The 20,732-nt window shown below is 32.6% G+C and overlaps 1 protein-coding gene and 1 long non-coding RNA gene across 2 annotated transcripts in view; one reads left to right on the top strand and one right to left on the bottom strand.

The window, feature by feature from the left end:
- The window catches only part of LOC134683614 (uncharacterized), a 37,879-nt gene that overhangs the window by 11,241 nt on the left and 5,906 nt on the right, over positions 1–20,732 (bottom strand). Inside the window, exons 4-17 of the mRNA XM_063542924.1 lie at positions 20,278–20,333; positions 19,313–19,457; positions 18,332–18,485; positions 17,310–17,355; positions 16,824–16,916; positions 16,384–16,478; positions 15,832–15,921; positions 14,847–15,011; positions 13,413–13,613; positions 12,355–12,894; positions 11,580–11,671; positions 10,362–10,424; positions 9,312–9,367; positions 837–981 (exon numbers count right to left, since the gene is read on the bottom strand). Coding sequence (XP_063398994.1) covers positions 837–981; positions 9,312–9,367; positions 10,362–10,424; positions 11,580–11,671; positions 12,355–12,894; positions 13,413–13,613; positions 14,847–15,011; positions 15,832–15,921; positions 16,384–16,478; positions 16,824–16,916; positions 17,310–17,355; positions 18,332–18,485; positions 19,313–19,457; positions 20,278–20,333 — 1,941 coding nt within the window. The remainder of the gene's footprint in view (positions 1–836; positions 982–9,311; positions 9,368–10,361; positions 10,425–11,579; positions 11,672–12,354; positions 12,895–13,412; positions 13,614–14,846; positions 15,012–15,831; positions 15,922–16,383; positions 16,479–16,823; positions 16,917–17,309; positions 17,356–18,331; positions 18,486–19,312; positions 19,458–20,277; positions 20,334–20,732) is intronic.
- Positions 1,207–6,117, top strand: LOC134685013 (uncharacterized). The gene is made up of 3 exons (XR_010101248.1): positions 1,207–1,898; positions 5,145–5,218; positions 5,837–6,117. It is a non-coding gene; the product is annotated as an uncharacterized LOC134685013 (long non-coding RNA).

Genomic DNA, 20,732 nt, shown 5'->3' with positions numbered 1-20,732 from the left:
TATTTTTTTACTTTTATTGTGTTATAGATCAAACTTATTCATTCAGTATATATATATAACTGTTTTTGTTTATATGCTTTTTGATTGAGTCAAGCCATTTCATTTGATATTTTATTGTGTGCCTTTTCATGTTGTAATGTTACACTATTGTTATCAGGTTAGGGTGAAGGTTGGCGCCTGTTGAAACCATTAAACCTGCTTTTTTATGTGTTATTAATATGGGGACATAGTCCCCAATAACAGTAGAAAATTCAATAAAAAAAAAATTCGGGAAAATTTCCCGAATTTTTCATTGTACTAATGAACTCAAAATCGTTCAATTTTTTTTTGTCGTGTTTTGAAATCCCGGACCTGCGCAGAAATCTACAATGTACTTCCTTTTTCCGGTTTTGTTTGTATGAATCTTTCAGTAAAATATATATTTATCAATCTAGTATAAATAGGAAAGAAAGCAATACCGATTTCATTTTTAATAATTCCTTGATATGAAAAAACGTTACCGGATGATAGCGTTTCTTTGTTTACATTGCGTATGACTTCATAACTTAAATAACGTCACAACTAAAATCCCTAACAACAGAACCAAAATCAGAAACGTTACGGTATTTCCGTTTCTTTTTTTCAACAAATATTTAAGTTACAAAAAAATAATTCATACAGACTTCGTCCCCATTTACAGGTAATGCCTGCCTCATATTAAACAAGGATATCATTTCAATTCAATGTTTGTTCTTCAACAAATAAATCATGTCTGATAATTTACTGTCTGTATACCACAGCTATTACCATTGTTATGCTGTGTTAACTAATTAGTAGAATATTAATTAAACTCTTACTGTTGTAAATACTCTACATATTTTAGATCTGTACTTTCCACAATCAAGGAACATTCATACTGCTTCAAAACTTGTCTGATGTCATTAGTCAAAGAAGACAGAAAGCATCTCTGACTATCTACACTGTTGGTGTCATATCTTGCTCCTGTGAAAAATATAAAAAAAATACCACTTTAAAAATAAAGGCTCCATGCTTAGGTTCTTCTCATATATTTTATGATGGTATGATACTAAACCCCTAACGGGAGGAATTGAGCCTGGTTTTCATATGATGAAGGCATAATCTTTCAATCAGTCAAAGGAGAAGGGGCTATAAAGGCCAATATTGGCCTCAATTTCGAGAATTTTTTTAATTCTACTTATTGTATGTGTATGGCTTTCTTTTTCCGTTGGACATATTCATTTTATGAAAAAAATGTTTTTTTGTAGTTATGACGTCACAATGCCGTGTTTTGACAACACTTCACGTGCATATTTGTTGGCTTTTCGCAATTTTTTACCCATTTTCGCCAAGTTTTTTTACGAAAAAAGTACCTGCGCATTCTTGCCCCAACAAAATATTTTGTCAGAGCAATATTATCAACTAAATGCATCTTATGTTGAAATATTTTCGTGGGGCAAAGCTGCGCTCATACTGAATTTTAATTAAAAACTTGCTCAAAACCAGCATCGAAGTTCTCTAATTATCGTCCGTTTTTCCCGGTATCGGAAAAAAAAAGGAACATATAAGTATTTTTTTAACATTTTTTTTGGTCAATGGTTGATAACAATAAAGTTTGGCTACAGAAAGTAAATTACAAAGCGTATTTCTTCATATTAAAGTAAAACATAGCCTCTCAAGTTAAGCCTAGCCCTTACCGTCTATATTTATTGTAAGTGATTACGGAACTGACGCACGGAATTTTACTGGTGCTGTTGTTAAGAAGCTTTTTATAGTGGAATAGAAATCAGCGTATCATTCATTAAATACTTTATATTAACAGACAGAATTGAAAGAACTAAATATAATTTAAAAGATGTGATTATATTTGTGAAAATGGTGGAATTCGTACTCCGTGAAAGGTAAGTTAAGCTTAAACTACATCACATGAACTTGTCACGTAAAAAGTTTTTCCGTCTTTTCATATTATTATCTCTTACGAAAAAGCGAAATGGAAACAAAATTTTAATTCTATGATTATTTTTCTTTTCATTGCTTTAAAGTAATACAAAAATAAATAAGACGGAACACAATCTACAAAAATAGAATTTATAAATTCCACGGCACAGCAGACGAAAACTTCAGTTTCCATTTTGCACTGACGTCTGTTAGGTAAAAAAAAATTACCATGACATAATGGCCAACAATGAAATGGTCATTTCATTGATATAAAGTTGAATCGTAAATAAGAAGTAATGAAATAAAAAGCAAAACAAAATTGTTCCTACGGTTTTAGAATCAAAATGATAAATATGACTTATTTACAATATTTAGTTACTCTGTTCAAGTGGTTCACATCGCCTACACGCTCCGCTGCGGTGAAAATATTTTACGTTCGAATCTCATCAGAGCCAAATTTTTTTTTCATCATTTTGTAATTTTTTACATTTGTCGTTTTGAATCACATGATCATTTATGAATAATTAAAGGGGTACTTATAAAGTGAGAAACGGAATCGAAACGAAACGAAACGAAATATAACTAAACGAAACGAAATACAACGAAACGCAACGAAATATAACGAAACGAAACGAAATGAAAAAATGAAGAAACGAAACAAAACGAAATACAACGAAATGAATCTGACCCTTATGTTATGCAATTGAGTGGTGCTGTTGATGTAGTTATCATTGTTACAACCACGTTAAAACAGTATCTATACTATTAAACGAGAAGACCTCATTTTGGGTGACCGTGTCTCTTCTTTCCACAATAAATTAATCATCATGCCTCTGTGTCCTATGGGTTCAGTGCATAATCGAATTTGTCATCCATTCATATGATTATTCAGATTAAGTTATTTTGGGTGAAAAACGAGAAAAAAGACGTCCGGATATGTTTCCGTCATTGGGCGAAATTTTAAGTCAGATGAGACTCCTGGTTTGCGTTTTTCTGTATACTTTGAACATACATTAATACTACGAATAAAGTGTATTTTCTGTCTGATATCATTTTCAAGTTTACTATCCACGGCAGTCACAGGGTTTATTTAATAGGGAGGGTCTGAATAATATGTCAATGCCCGCTGTGGATCATGCAATTATTAAACTGAGAATTGACTGTTAAAAGAAAATACACTTTCAGGACGTCTGGAGCGGGTGTTTTTCAGATCAAAATTTCAGGATTGACCATTTCGGGATCCTGGATTTCTTTTTTCGAATTTCGGGATGTCGAGATATTTAATTTGTATAATAAATTCAGAACCTCGGGATTTCATGGTTAAAGCCCAGGATATTGGGATCAGGGCCCCTCCGAAGTGGTGGATCCAGAAATGTTCATACGCAGGGGCCCGTTGACTGCCTAAGAAGGGGTCCACTCCGGTCATGCTTCAGTGATTCCCTATATAAGCAACCAACTATTTTTCAGAAAAGGGGGGGCTCCCTAAATCCGCCTCTGCCCCGATCCCCCCTTTAATGAATGTTCATAATATACAGATAAGCGCTAAAATTATTCATGTGTCATTAAAATTAACATGATTAATAGAGAACAAAAAAAAAATTGTGGAAAAAGGAGGAGCCGGGCTAGAATAACAATTATCCTGTCCCAAATTACCTATGACTTTTGATACCTTTTCTGAAATTCTCAAGTCGCTAAATGTTTTACAAAAAAGAAGATGTGGTATTATGAATGCCAATGAGACAGTTCTCCACAAGAGACCAAAATGACACAAATTAACATTTAAAGGTCACCTTACGGCCTTCAACAATAAGCAAAAGCCGATACTGCATAGTCAGCTATAAAAGGCCCGAAATGATAAATGTAAAACAATTCAAACGAATCCACCCGCCCTTTAGAGTAGTCTAGTCTGATGAACAGAACGTTGTCTATATGTCGGACTAAACTACTTTCAAAAGTAACTACACTCAAAAGTAATGATTTCATGGTTCAGTTTGAAAGCAACTTAACCAAAGATATTGGTTTAACCTACACACAAGTCCGAATTGCTGTCAGTAAGATGTTTCAATATATCTATATTGAGATAATCAGCTTGCAACACGATGTAGATATTTGTTAATCACTTAAAACATGGTGGACTCTTCCTGACCATCTACAAAAAAAAATGTAGGTATGTTGATTTTCTTTCTCATCGACGTCAGCAGCGGATCCAGTCATTTTCAAAAGATTAAAGGTGTCTCCAACCCAGGAGAAAAACATTCCAAATTTATATCTCCATTCAAATTCATGTTTGGTAAAAAGGGAGGTTCAATCACACGACGTTCACCTCAGATCTCTTTTTCAGTTCAATTTAGTTTTCGTTATGGCTACTCATCAGCTGTTAGCATTTCACATTTTTAATTTCTTGTCAAATACAACTTGGCCAATTCAAACTTAGGGAGATACCATTTGATTTTTATGGGCTAGGATGAATTTTTTTGTCCTGCATTTTATTTAGTTGTAATCTCTGTCCTGCCTTTTTATTTTTCACTATATTTGGTCCTGCCTTTTTTATATAAATTTATCCCGTTTTCTTGCCCAGTTGCTCATCCTGCCTTCTTTTTTACTAAACAATCCTGTCTTGCCTTTTTTATACTCAAATCCCTGTCCTGCAGGCTTTTTTTTAATTTCACCAAAGCCCTCTCCCCTTTCCTCTTCCAAAAAAAAATCCCTTTACTCGAAACTTGGAATAAAAAAACAATTAATTACACCACCTTTTAAAATCAAAATCCTAACCTCCTATAACAATGTAAAAGATATATTATATATAGGCCTATTTCGTTTATTTCGTTGTATTTCGTTTCGTTTCGTTTCTTCATTTTTTCATTTCGTTTCGTTTCGTTATATTTTGTTGCGTTTCGTTGTATTTCGTTTCGTTTCGTTATATTTCGTTTCGCTTCGTTTCGATTCCGTTTCTCACTTTATAAGTACCCTAATTAAAGACACCTTTACAACAAAAAAAAAAAAAATACAAGTATACCCCAACTTTGTGAATTGTTAGTTCTTTTAAAGCTTCATCATTCACAGTTTTGCATGTGTTTTACCCATGAAGAAATGGTATATGTGCTTAACAGGAAAGTTCCGTCTGTTGAATTTCATGATAGATACAAAAAACAAAAGCAAAAACAACATGCACCAGTATACATTAAGACATTGTTTTTTTAATGTTTTAGACATAAATGTATACTGCAGATCACTGGAGACAGGGGACCTAAATTATTACATGATAATTTCCTCATAGAAATGAGTGAGTATCTATATAATTTCCATCTTCGCTAGCTAAGGGTTACGATCCACTCCCGTTCCAGAAAGCAGGAGGGGAGAAGATGTATAATTTCGTGCAGTCGATTATTTGATACTGAGTGCAGAAGATTCATAGTTCAATTAAAAGCATTGTGAACCCAGATTGAAAATTATTTATCTATGCGCAGCATCCAGAAGTAAAATTACAAAATATGGATTACATTATGTTATAGTCTGAAAATGTTTGAAATAATTGCCACTGGATGTTAAATATCAATACATTCATTTAATATTTAAATTTCTAAACATATTTTTCAGTAAGCACATAATATTTAAGTTTGCCGTGAATTTAAACACGTTTAAAAATGAAAGTGTATAGAAATTAAACACATATTTAAAGCTAAACATGATTCTAAACACAACCCTAAACACATTGTGCTAAGAATTGTGTTTAGGATCTAAACACCGTTTTAAGGTGCATGCTAACGTTAGATTTTCAAATACAGTTAACACATATATATTTGCCAAAAACAGATAGCAATGAAATTTTTTAGGAGTTGAATAGATTTTGCAATTACATGTACCAAATATTAATTGTATCCTCTTATGGTTTTCTTTTCAGAATGGATAAATTAAGAAAGGGAAGAAAAGATTCTAAATGTATATTGTGTGAAAAAAGAACAAAACCCGGAAAAAGAAGACCTTTGTGTGGAGAAACAAATAAAAATCTGCGCAATTTTCTCAGTAAAAATTTCCTTGTTTCACCCAATGATGATGACGTTATCTGTGATACTTGTCAACGGAAATACTACAGAGAAGGGCAAGCACAAGTAAATAAACCCACTGTCCTTACAACTGATACAAATGCAAATGATCCAGATTTTATGCCATCATCTGCACCTAAAAGAGCAAAATTAAGTTCTCCTTTATCAATATCGCTTCCGATATCTTCAACAATTAAAGGTCATGCACAATGTTGTCTTTGCAAAAAGCGTGGTCCAAAACTTATGGTTGTTCCACAAGAAGCACGATTTCATACATTTTTGGAAAAGAATATAATTATTCCTGCCGGATCACGGTGCTGTCCTCGTCATTTATGTACTGAAGGTTTTACAAAAGAAGCTAATGAAGACATAACTAGTGTGTAAACTGTTTCTGACTTCAATCGCAGCGGACTACTTGAATTGATAGATACAATAAGAGAACATGCATTAAAAAATAAAACGCAAGAATTGATTTTGATAAATCTTCTTCTTTAAATGACACAGACTTTCGAAATTTGACTGGCTTAACTATTACTGATTTTGAAGACTTATGTTCTCACATTCCAAACTCAGCTATAAGAGATACCCGAGTACGAAGCATGAGAACATGTATTGGTATATTTTTGACCAAACTTTGTTCGGGTATGTCTAATAAGATATTAGCAACTTTATTTAATATAAGCAAAGATTCTATCAGGAAAGCTATTTTATCCGCAAGAGATGCAGTTAAACAGCACTTTACACCAAAATATTTAGGATTTGATCATGTATCCCGAGAAAGTGTTATACAAAACCACACTCGTCCACTGGCACAAACATTATTTGGTGATATCACAAACACAACTGCCATACTCGTAATTGATGGTACATATATTTACATACAAAAGAGTGGACAATTTAAATTTCAACGTAGTACATACAGCATGCACAAATTTCACAACCTCATTAAGCCAATGATGTTTGTCACAACTACAGGATACATTGTAAGTGTGATTGAACCCTACCTTTGTAACAGCAAAAACAATGATGCCAAAATTTTAAACTCAATTTTCAAAAATAACTTGGAGAAAATCAAGGAATGGTTCGATAAAGATGATGTTGTTGTGGTTGATCGTGGATTTCGAGACAGTATCGACCTCTTAGAAGAATTTGGTATTCAAACTAAAATGCCAAGCTTTCTCAAACGTAACGAGAAGCAACTTTTGGTTGAAGACGGTAACACAACACGTTTAGTTACAAAGGTCCGCTGGGTTGTTGAGTCCGTTAATGGTAGAATCAAGCAGTGGCGCTTGCTTGACAAGGTATTACCAAATTCCCTATACCGTATGCTGGTGAATATACACGTTTTGTAAGTGCCATATGTAATAAGTATAGACCACCACTTAATGCTGGTAATGAAACTGATGACCTTCTCTTAGGTACGAAAATGCTTCACATGTCAAAGAAGAAAAATGAGCTCATGGAACGAGTTTCAAATCAAAACTTGCATTCCAGAAGTGGTAGGTGGCAAAAAATAGATGGCAACGATTCCGTTGAAGATTTTCCAAAACTGTCGGAGGAGGACATCAGGGACATAACTCTCGGTGTATACCAGGTTAAACTAGCAAAGAGTAATACTGAGGAACATCTAGAAAATGACGATTACTATGAAGTCATGCAACAGGGACATCAACTTATTAGAGTTAGAATGGCAAGTAGACATACAAGCAGCAAAACGCATAACCTATGGATTACATATGATGACTGCTGCATAAAAACTTGGTACTGTACTTGCAAAGCCGGTGCTCGAATTGTTGGTACTTGTAGTCACATTTCGTCAGTTATATGGTTACTAAGTTTTTACCGGCATCAAACCAAAGGAAATCAAGCAAAGCAATGGAAGGACTATGTCCATGATGCTAACCAGCCGGAAGTAGTTGATGATAGTGACAGTGAACTGGAGGAGTAAACATGTTTAGCATTTGTATTTAACTGAACAATGACTTGGACATATATAGGCATATAATATAATTCCATTTTTGTTTTGTATGTCTTTGTTGGGAAAAAATTGATGTACGTCGATATCAGGGTACTATTATAACGTGAAAAGTTTCTAAAGATAAATGTGCTAACAGTATTTCAATAAATTTGAGTAATTTTTGAAATGCATAGTTTATGAAATTGTGAACTTTATCAACAGAGTACATACAAGTACACACCAACTCATTTTTGGTAATTTGAGGTAAAAGAAAACACAAACAATAACTATAGATTCCCTCTAATTTAGTCATACATAGAACGAATGTTAATTTTGTTGTAACCATAGCAACTGCATAACTCATATTAAATGGTTAAATTTTATATCAATTTTATTCTTCATTGTATAAACACAATGTTTCACAAGTAATAGTGTATTCACGTTGATTATTTACTGTGTAATCTATTGTAAAAAGTACACAATACATAAAAAAAAAAAGGATAACATACGTAAAAAGCTGATATTTAAGCTTAGTCGGCATACCATTTTTATGACGTCATAACAAGAAAACGGTAAGAGATAACTATAAAATTCTTGGTGTTTTATAAGCTCCATATCATAGATATCAATTGAAAGAAATATCAATAGATTCTGAAGTGGGGCCAATTTTGCCCCTTAGAGCCCCTTCTCCTTAGGTCTAGAGCTGTGTTATGTCAAGTAACTGCTAGTAGTCCTTTGTTAATTTATGCATCATTGTCATTTTGCTCAGGGTTTTTTTTGTTACCTGTTTTAACATCTGACTCAGAATTCTTTTAAACTGAACTTTACTGTGCATATTGCTGTGAATTTGTTTAATCTTTATTGGCTATAGTTGTAGGATGAGGGTTGATATCTAACTAAACATGTTTAATCCTGCCCATTTTTTGTGCCTGTCCTAAGTCAAAAGCCTCTGGCCTTTGTTAGTCTAAATAAATAAAGAAGATGTGGTATAATTTGCAAATGAGATAACTCTCCACAAGAGTGTTTGGACTGTAGTTTTGTCTATTGGTGATTGTCTATTACCCATAATGGGTGGGGTTTTTTCACCAGCGTATGGTTTTTAATACTGTGGATTCATTAATATTCGTTGGATACCAACTTTCGTGGATTTCGTGGGTACAAGAGAACCACGAATTTAAATGTTCAACGAATTACAAATATTCTAAAGGAAATTATGCAGACTTTGTCAAAACCACGAAATTAATACAGGTTTTTCTCAAACCACGAAAATTGATACCCACGAAAATAAATGAATCCACAGTAGTCTCCTTGGTATCTACTCCTGTTTTTTTACACTTGTGACAAATATAATGATACAAAACAGAGATCATAATTACCATTTTGTAGCAAATATTTGACAGCACTGAGGTGTCCACACAAACAAGCCAAGTACCTATTAAATAAAGATATAGTATACCAACAGAATTAAGTGTTTTGTATATTTCTTTCAATTTCATTCAATTATTGTATGGTGCAAATCTATTACTGTAAACCAACTTATTTTCGTGGATACTCTTTTTCGCATTTTACCCTTTCTAGTCTACTTTGAGACTATTTAATTTCGCTATTATCTAATCTACTTGATATAGTTTTATAAGAAAAATCCAAAGTTTTACATTTTCGTCAACAATGTATTTCTTGTAATTTTTCTACTCGCGAAAGTCACAAAAATAAGTTGGTTAACAGTATCTTTAATATAAACCCTGCCACATACTGTATTTGTCTGTCCCAAGTTAAAAGCACTTAATTCTGTGGTTGCTTGTTGATGTATATCTTTTTTTTTATGGTTTTGAACGTAAATCAGGCCATTAGATATTCCGTTTGAATTGTTTTACCTTTAAGAATTGAATGCTTCTTTTAGTAACTTCATAGCGGTGTAAAAGCGTTGACAGAAGTATATTTTGTATTAAGCGCGGAAGCGTTTCATTCTAAAAATGTGTGCAGGGTCAACACTTTTACAACCCTATAAAGTTACAAAAAGAAGCATTCAATACTTATAATTACATTTTTTTAACTAGGGCCATGAAACACATTTTATATTAAGTTTTTATTTAATTTACCTGATCACTTTATTGTGGGACCTCGTGTCATCATGCATGATAAGTTTTATTGTGTAATGAAGTTGATTAAGGAATAACTTGAGATTGCAGTGTAGCCAGATTGCAGTGTAGCCAATCAGAATAATGTATTATTTATATATAATGAAACATACATCTAATGTAATTACTTGTCATTACAGGGGTTTTAAGTGGTATATGGTGTGTGCTAATTTTTACGTCATTTGATCTCTAGTGATTTGTATCGTTGGCATTCATACCAAGTCTTCTAGTACCATTCATTAACTAGACTTTTGACATAAGTAAACACTGGCACTTAAATAAACCTACAATGGAGTATTATCCCAAGCATCAGTAGTATTAACATTAATCCCCTTGCCTTCTATGGAACGTCTAGAAAAAAAGAACAAACTTCAGTTAAAAGTTTTATACAAAATATATATATAAAAAAAACATATTTTTTAAAGTGGTAAATGATAAGACAAAGACGTTGTAGTGAGTAATTTGTTTAGAAAATGATATAATATACTATTCCTGATATTTAAAAGCATGCTTAGTGTGAAAATCACAGCAAAACCAAAATATAGAATGTTATGAATTATGAGACTCAAGAGATATTTAAAAAGGCACAAAAAACACCTTATATAGATTTTAACCATGAATTGAAGAAATAAAGTATATTTATTAAATCTTATTGGTGTTTTGTACAGGAATAGGTAAACAGGTCATATATTTAAGTTATAAATGTCATAGCTGAAGGGGAGATACCCTCTTTGAAAGTTTCAGAGGTTTGCATATGAATATGCTGGTTTTTCCATATGATATTTTGACCCAGGGGTCAATTTTCATGGGGGTTCAAAATACCATATGACACTCAACCAGGGTGACTTTTTTTTCTATTTGGATTAATGAATTTAACTAAGGCTGTTAATTAAAATCTGTTTGGAAATTTTCCTACAGGTTTTATCTAGAGACAATTATAAGTAATCTTACAGTCTTAGTGACACCTAATATGGTCCAAGGACACAGTTATCGCCCTTTGGTTTTTCGTTGTCTACGAATATAGTCCCTAGTGTAAACAGTGTATAACTTGCATGTTTTATTTGATACAATTTCCCAATTTATTTCTTGATATTAAATGCATGAAATATTAAGTAGGGGGATGTAATTACATGTTAAAAAAAATTGGGTGCTGAATCTTTATGTTAAGTAGTGATTTGGTCCTGTGTAAAAAGGTCAAATTTTATCATGTCTCATTGTCTGAAGCTGTCAAATTGAATTTTACACCACCTTAACACAGAATTGTCAATATTTTGAGTTAGAGCTGGTAGAAGTTTCTATAACTTTGATATTATTTGTCTCATTGGTAGTACACTACACTGTAAAAATCTTTTTTAGAAAGAGCAGGTCGTTTTTTAATTTGAATTTATTGTCTAAAAGAAATGCACTACGAAATAACTGTGTTCTTGGGCCATATGACTGTACATGTACACATGCATTACATACTTGTACTGTGAAAAAAAGTCAGTTTGTTGTGATGCAACTTACCTGATAGCACTAACATCACCGAGTCGGACACTTCTAAAAAATTCTTTCAAGTCTTGACTCATCTGTCTCCCGTATCTGGCTGATTTTCTACCCTGAAAGTATTCAAATAAAAATAAATAAGGATCTGGCACAATGAAATACATAATTCTAACTTTGAAACACTTAAATCTGGATATTTTGTTCAAAGTTTCCTTGAAAATGGTTCTATACATTAATTCTACAAATTTGAAACAAATTTGAAAAAATTTCATTTATTTGTAATTCGAGAGATATTTTTCCTAATAAGAGTAATAAAGTATATGTACAAGATGATACACAAAGCAACAAAAACAACAAGAAGTTAGTGATCGGTGGTAACTTGTAAAATTTGATTGTCAAGAATGAAAGTATTTTGTTGAACAGAATATTCACTTTCCTACATCCTGCCATGGGCAAAGATATATATCTTAAGTTGTTTGAGCAGGCCAGACTGTTCACTTATAATATTCTTTGCATTAAATCTGTTGAAACAATTACCCTTAATGTTGAATGTTATTATCATTTATTTTCAACATCTAGTATCTGACCTTGTAATCTACAGTAAAATCTTTATGGTATGAACCTTTTTATTCCAAATATGGAAATTAAACTTTGTGAATTTGGAAGTTTGAAGCACTTTCTCGATTTCTTCTTCAGAAACTCAAAAAGCCATAAATTTAAAATTGCAGGAAGAGTATGTAAATATTTGAGTCTTTGAGACAAAAATATGATCAGAAGGGATCACACTAATAATAACCTGAGACAGTGGTACAATCTGTTCTCTATTCTTTTCATCTTCTTCCAGTCTGTGATTCAATTCTTCATATTCTTTCCTAAGTCTTTCTTTCTCTTCATTCTTTATTCTATTTTTTTCATCCTCTTCCTGTCTGCACTTCAATTCCTCATTTTCCCTCCTACGTCTGACTTCCTCTGCAATCTCTCTTTTTTTCTTTTCCTCTTCCTGCTGTCGTTGCTTGCGGTACGTGTCATCCGTCCTTTGTCTAACTTCCTCTTTGGATAAAACTCGATGACCAACAACAATGACAGGTTCTGGCCTTGAGTGACCGATCTGGAACAGGGGTATACTGACATCTAATCCTATTCTATGCGTTAGTAGATAATTTAGTTTCTGGAGTTTTTCATTGGCTGTTCTCTGTTCCTCCCATGTTGAACATTCATGTCGGAGGTAATATTGGAAATCCATGAAGAAAGAAATTTGATCAAATGGTGTACCTTCATTCATTAGGGGAGATAACTGTTTTCTAATAAACATCTCAAACTCGGGAGATGTAATCATCTGTAAAAAAAAGTATTACAGTGTAACCTTACACAAAAATATTAAAAAAGACTTTAATAAATCAATATGCTATACTGACCAAGGATGTAGTCTGAGACCAATGTAGATACATCTATGATTAAACATGCAATAATTGAAATTTATAGGCTCTTACTGCTAAATTTTTCTGTGTACTAAATTTTATATACGACTTTTGCTGTTTTCTTTTCTTTAATTGAATTGTACTGATAACAGATATTTTATAAATTTCTTTCCTGCAATGAAGAGAAGAAGGACTATTTTATCACCCCCCCCCCCCCCCCCCCCCCCCCTAGTTTTTGGTGGAATTTGTGTCGCTAAGTCTTTAGTTTTCTATTTTGTGTTTGTGTGCAATTCCATGTCTGTTGGTTGTTTTTTCAATTTTTTAGCCATGTTACACAAATATATGGGGGAAGGTTACTATTTTTTGTTTTCTATACACAACAAACTATTGGACAACAGTCACAAGCTGACTTAACACAGAATGTAATTAAACAAACCTGTTCATATTCATTGGCCATATACTTTGTACAACTGTTAATAAGACGTGGTATATCCAATTCCACAGAAGTTTGATAGATGTCAAGGACGTTGCTAGGGTCAATATATTTGTGGATTTCCTCTGAACATTTCTTCTTTATCACAGGTAGTACAAATTGAGAACTTGCTCTCATTAGTGGGATACAAGTTTCCTTGGTTACCTAAAAGTAAATTGCATACCAAACTGAGCTAAAATCAGGCTCTTGATATTCTTTTTAAACTTGTGTGCATTTAATTGTCAGCTGTGAAAAGTGAGTCTTGCTCATTGTTGAAGGCCATGCAGAGATCTGAGTGTTTGGTCAAATAATTGATTTTGTAAGATAATTTTGGTTCATAGACAATCACACCCTATCTCCTTATACTTACGAGACAACAAAATGTATCACTTTTGTTCTTGATTCTTAAGCTTTACATTTATTCTAAATTTCTGATAATATAAAATTTGAAACTTTCAAAAAATTGGTAATAAATACCACTTATGGTAGTTAATTAAAGGAATGTGTACTTATATGCAACATTGTTGCAGTGTAAATAAGGTTGCTAGGTCGTATGTTCCCCACCACTGTGTAAATTCAATTTTGTGTACAGTAAAGATTTGTGTAACAAAAACATGAATATATTATAAAGTGTATTTTGAGCTGTTGTATTTGTTCCTGTTATTTGATAGGCAGGACAGTGTGTATTTGTGGTACAATAGTCGAAAAAAAGGAACAAATTACAAAAAATTCTGTTAAGATAGTGAAATTAAACAAGAGTGCACACACTGAAATTTCTTCTTTACTAATCATTGATATCATGTTCATAGTCCTAAATATAAAGCTTTATTACAATGAACAAAGAAAATGAGGTCAAGGTCAGATGAACCATGCCGGTTAGACACGTACATCTAACAATTCTTCCATAAAACAAATATAGTTGACATATTGCTTATAATGCAGGAAAAACAGACCAAAACACAAAAACTTAACACTTTGCAATGAACCATAAAAATGAGGTCAAGCTCAAATAAAAACTGTGTGACTGACATATAAATCATAAAATATTTCAATACACCAAATATAGTTGGCCTGATGGATACAGTATTAGAAAAAAAGACCAAAACTCAAAAACTTAACTTTGACCACTGAACCATCAAAATTAGGTCAAGGTTAGATGACACCTGTCAGCTAGACATGTTGCAGGCTCGACCAAAAAAATGCTGTCAGTGTAAAAGTGTGAAGTTGACTCAAAATATATTTAATTTATGAGCAAAATACAGAATTTCAAAACTTTTTCTTCAAATGTCATTTCTTTGTCTCAAAGATTAGCTTCTGTCCAAGTTTCCTAACAATCCATAACAGTTAACACATTGATTATGACAAAAAAATGAAATGATAGACTAATTTTCATCCCACCTCATATTCCTCAGTATACAAGAAGGAAATAATCTGTATAAATACATCAGCTGTGATATTGTCTAATTTAATGGCAGGGAGATAATCGCCATAGGATGGTGGCTGCTCGTCTTCTTTATCAATCAGCATTTCTCGGAAAAATTCACTTCTCCCATAGAAAAATATCTGAAATACAAAAATATATTATATTGGTTGTATTAAAAATATGTAGTTTTTAGCAATGAATCAGAAACTTTTTTATTTATCAAACTCATCCAAAGTTTTCCTGAGTAGAAACCTTCATACAAATGATACAAGGGTCTAAAAAGAATTGAAGACACTATCTCAGAGACAAGAATTAGTATGGTATATATTTACCCTCGCTCCTTCAGATAAAATAGTTCACCATTGCAGATTTTTCATAGTTTTGATCAGTGGAAACCTTCACCTAGATCAGGAAAAATATTAAGGTGCTGTGATGGCATGCAGATGTCTAGATGGCCTTATCTGAAAAGTCTTTGTGTGAGGTATTAAAAGGACTGATTATTCTAACCTTAAGCTTGAAAAATTTATACCTATATTAAAATAAACCCAAAACATATCTGCTTTTGAAAGTCTTCATCTTTTTAATTTAATGATTGGCTATTGTCAAATCTTTTATGCAGTCAAATAAAAACCTACTGGCAGGGATAGTTTTTCTTCAATTGTAAAGAGACAATATTTTTATCAAGGACCTTCAATAAGATATCCCTGCCAAGTCTGGTCCAGCATTTAAAAATGTTAACGAAATGCTCACTGAACATAGGGGATTGATGCTCACAAACCATAGGGGATTGATGCTCACTCACCATAGGGGATTGATGCTCACTCACCATAGGGGATTGATGCCACATAAGTACATGAGGAAAATAACTTATTCTTGCCATCATATGCACGAAATTTATAAAATAAAAATTAAACTTTCAAAATATCAGATTCTCTCCCTGGGTCTGGTTTATAGACTGACCTTATGACACCTAAATGAGTGACCTTGAACTTCAAATATAATATCTGGGTATGTTTTAACATCCAAACCACAAGCTTCATTCTGAACTGCCTGCAACAGAAAAAAAACAACATTTGTTTCATATTTTGTTATCAATGGGGTTTTGCTAATTGTTTACATCTGTTCTTTTTATTATCATTACACCCTTGCGACTGGTAGAGATTTGCAATAATAAGTACTAACACTCTTATATCTGATTCATATGTTTGTATGCAGATTTTCTTGAAATCACAATAAAAACTGACGTTTTTGTTAATTCTTCTGAAATTGCATTAATAAATGCACACAATAGTTTCTGAATTTACAATACTGTATTCTATTTTTTATTTTTTTTTTTATATAAAAATTTGTATTTCTAACTTAATATATGGAGAGTTATCTCAATGGTATTCATACCACAACTGCTTATATCTAGATCTTTTTTCTTTATATAGGTTTGTATGCATTGATGGCAATTTTTTTTAGAAAAATACCCCTCATTAATTAATGTTTATATTAAAGACTACTACTTACTACAGATGGTGATACTGCTGATGTTACTAAGCAACCAAAATCTTTCTTTAAGTCTTTCAAAAGTTGCTGATGTTGTATTGAAAGAAAACTTTTATCTAAAATATATTAAATGTGTGTTATTTTAAATAATAATGAATTTGATGGCTAATGCCCTCTTTAGAGAATAGTAAAGAAAGCCATCCTTAACCAAGAACCAAAATTCTTTTACAGCTTTAGAATTAAAGCTACTCATTGTTTTTCAGTTGCAAATTAACTGATTTTGGTCATATAGAACATTTTTATTTTATGAAAATATCTCATATAATGACAAAGAAAATCAGTAAAAAAAAGTATATGGCAAAGATTCTTTAATAAACTTATTCTAAAGTTATTTGACAAATTTAAGATTTTGACCTACTGTCAGTGGAACAAATACTAGTGTAATTAGCCCTAACTCTTACCTCTTTCTAAGATTTCAGCTAAACTGTTAAACTGTAAGAACTTAGCTAATGCTATTGTCTTATCTCTCTGTCTTTTATCAATGTCCAATCGACCTGTAATACAATAAACAGATTAAAAGACATGAAGCATAACTCTAATTCCTGGTCCCAGTTTGGTTTTCATTTTTTTCCATTTTGGTTTTATCATCTCTTCCACATTTGTATTAAAATTTGAACTTTCATATTTTTTTGGCTTCAAGCGTCCCTGAAGGAATTAAAGATATTGTCAAAATGCACAACTGGTGCTGTAAATTGGTAGTGTTAATGTTATACATGTACATCAATTTCTTTTATGATAGAATTATTAAAGCCCACTAAAGTTGGCCAATAAAACATAATAAATTTACAATCTCATTTACAAGTTCATAATACATAAGTATTATTCAACAACTCAGACATGGATACAAAAAAAACAACAGTCATGTTTATTAATGAGAGCATCCTTACCTGTATAAATAAAACGAAGAATTGGTCCAAAAACATCAGCACATATCTGTAACATAAATATTTTAAAACAGAATAAGGAAAAGTGGTATGATTGTCAATTAAACTACCCATATATTCTATTTTTAGCTATATATGCAATCTTGGTTGGCAGGCAGGGTCATCATTTTTTAAACTAGATACCCCAATGATGATTGTGGCCAAGTTTGGTTAAATTTGCCCAGTAGTTTCAGAGGAGAAAACTTTTGTAAAAGTTTACAAACTGCAAGGGGAGACAACAATAGCCAACATTGCCAAAAGCCAGACACCAACTGAAGTGATTATAAAAGCTCACTTGGCCCATAGAGTTAAAAAAAGAAATTAAAAAATCATAACAAACGTTACAATGTACAGCAAATTATCAATTCCTTTCTCTTAAGAAATGGTTTTAGAAGAACAGTGGTCAATATATGAAGGTCATAGAAGTCAATACATTGTGAATGTCCAGTATCTCACAGTTGTTTGTCAGTCATTTGTGAGTACTCTTGGATATTGTATTATGTATTCATTCATTTCTTAATCCGACGTAAGCAGAGTAATTAGAATTAAGCCATTTCAATTGTTATTTTATAGTGTATCTTTCTATGTTGTAATGTTAAACTCCTTTTTCACCTGTTAAAATGTTTTAACCAACTGCATTTGTTTCCACCTGTCCTGAGTTGGGAGCCTACTGTTCAGTGTTCGTTGTTTGTTGATGTGGTTCATAAGTGTCTCTCATGTTTTGTTTTTCATATAGATTAGACCGTTGGTTTACCTGTAGTACTTGTTCGTATACTAGTAATTTTGGGGCCTTTTATAGTTTGCTGTTCGTTGTAAGCCAAGGCTCTGAGTTGAAATCCTTTGACCTATAATGGTTTATTTTTACACATTATGACTTGGATGGAGAATTGTCTCGTTGGCACTCATACCAATCTTCTTATTTCTACATAAATATAAGTTGTTATCTATGTTTTGAGGTGAATCTTTCCATGCATATTTTGACTTACAAGTTTATGTGATAATGCTATCCTGTCATTGGTACTATTACAAAACAGATCAGCAAAGTATCTACATCTCACAGATAAAATACAACGATGTGCTAAATATAGTTGACCTTGGATTTCAAGTTCAATGTCATATCCTGGTTGTCTCTCATATAACCTGAAATATTAAACCAAAAAGTTACTGAAAATTAAGTTTAGTTTAGGACACTAGGACACTGGTCACATGAGAAAGTTCTTAGCTAAAACTTGTATGACTAGATTTTCTACATTGCTCAAACAATTGATTTACTAATTAATTGGTGTTTAAAGCCACTTTCAACACTTATTTCGCTATTTTGAGGCAGTCAGTCTCTATTAGTGGATGAAGCCATGGCAATCCCTTTAAACAATAGACCACTTTCGAGTTCATCCGTCACCGGAAAAAACTCATCAATTATACGCGCCTTTATCACCGTCATCTGTGCGTTTAGGGGCGTCGTCACTTCCTTACAATGTTGAGCGAGTGGTTGGAAAATTATAATTCTATATTGTACGAATTATTCGGCAAATTGAATTCTGAAAATAGACAATCAACACTGTTGTCATTAGGGAATTGTCAGTAAGTACCTACAGAGCAACCATTATTTCTAGTTTATCCTGCACAAAAACGATCACTTAGACGCTTGATGAACGTAAATAGTGCAGGGATACAGGCGAGCCCCTCTATCTGGTAAATGACGTCATAAAGGCGTGCATAATTGACGAGTTTTTGCCGGTGACGGATGAACTCGAAAGTGGTCTATTGAATTGAGTTAAAGATGTTTCATGTTTGGAAATGGTGGAAATTGTGCCCTTTTACCTATTATTAATAAACTAAGATAGCATTTAATCTATGTTTTTGTTCTACCACAAATAAATCATGTCTGATAAATTATTGTCTGTAAACCACAGATGTTCCCATTGTTTTGCTGTGTTAACTAAGACGAATATTAATTAAACTCTTACTGTTGTAAATACTCTACATATTTCAGATCTGTACTTTCCACAATCAAGGAACATTCATACTGCTTCAAAACTTGTCTGATGTCATTAGTTAAAGAAGACAGAAAGCATCTCTGACTATCTACACTATTGGTGTCATATCTTGCTCCTGTGAAAACATAAAAAAAACCCACTTAAAACGAATTACATTTCAGGGGGTCTGATTGGGGTCTATAGAATGGAGAATAATGGACATATATAAATATAACTTGTGTATAACAATTTTTCTGCGATCTCAACAGTTAAATTTTAATTATTGAAAAAGCTTGGCAAGCCTCAGGCTTTAAAAATTTTAATTTAACTTGTCTCAAGTCAATAAATATTGTTACAAACTTGTTGCAATGGTGGAATCTATATCTATAAATGACTGTCCTGTTTCCTGATGAGTAGTAACCCAACAGGTACCAGTAGTGGATTAGAACTGCCTACCTGTTTGGAATACCTGAGTTCACACCTGGTTTGGGATTGATTTGCTTTTATTTTCGTTGTTGTATTTTGTGTTTCTGGTTCTTGTTAGGCCCATCTTTAGTTTTCTGTGTAGCCGTAAGCGTTAGTTTTCTGTGAAGCCGTAAGTGTTAGTTTTCTGTGAAGCCGTAAGCGTTAGTTTTCTGTGAAGCCGTAAGTGTTAGTTTTCTGTGTAGCCGTAAGCGTTAGTTTTCTGTGTAGCTGTAAGCGTTAGTTTTCCGTGTAACCGTAAGCGTTAGTTTTCTGTGTAGCCGTAAGTGTTAGTTTTCTGTGTAACCGTAAGCGTTAGTTTTCTGTGTAGCCATAAGAGTTTTGAATGTTTTGTCTTATGATTGTTTTCTTCTGACCCTAACATGTTGTTTTTATCATCAACATCTGGTTTTGATTGCCTCCTGAGTGTTATCCCCCCCTGTTTTTTTACACTTCTGACAAATATAATCGTATAAAACGGTGATCATATTTACCATTCTGGAGCAGGTATTTGACAGCATTCAGATGTCCACACAAACAAGCCAAATACCTGTAAAATAAAGGTAAATAGTTTCACCAGTATGTATCTTAACATTCAACTAATTCATTCCCTGTTTATTTTTTAGAAGAACTTTATATGAAGGCATTCTATACTTTTGTATGTTTAACCAAGTGATTTTGCCAATAAAAGTTCTAGCTGACTTTTCATGAAAATTGACTAATATTTGTTTTGGTTTTTTTGAAAAAGGAAAACCTGATTGTATTTGAAAATCTTTCAACTTTCATAGTACTTAATTTTGTACATATCTTGATGAAAGCAGAAAACTGAATATTAATTAATGTAAAAGGTTGACATCAGCCAAATACTAATAAAATCTGAATGTTGCATTATGTTTAATTGCAGAATTTTTCTTTAATAGCAAAGTCTTGTCAATTTCCATGAAAGTAC

The sequence above is a fragment of the Mytilus trossulus genome, chromosome 9, assembly GCF_036588685.1.
Source record: "Mytilus trossulus isolate FHL-02 chromosome 9, PNRI_Mtr1.1.1.hap1, whole genome shotgun sequence".
Lineage (NCBI taxonomy): Eukaryota > Metazoa > Mollusca > Bivalvia > Mytilida > Mytilidae > Mytilus > Mytilus trossulus.
Note: the sequence above shows the minus strand (reverse complement) of the source record. Positions and strands in the feature narration are given on the sequence as shown.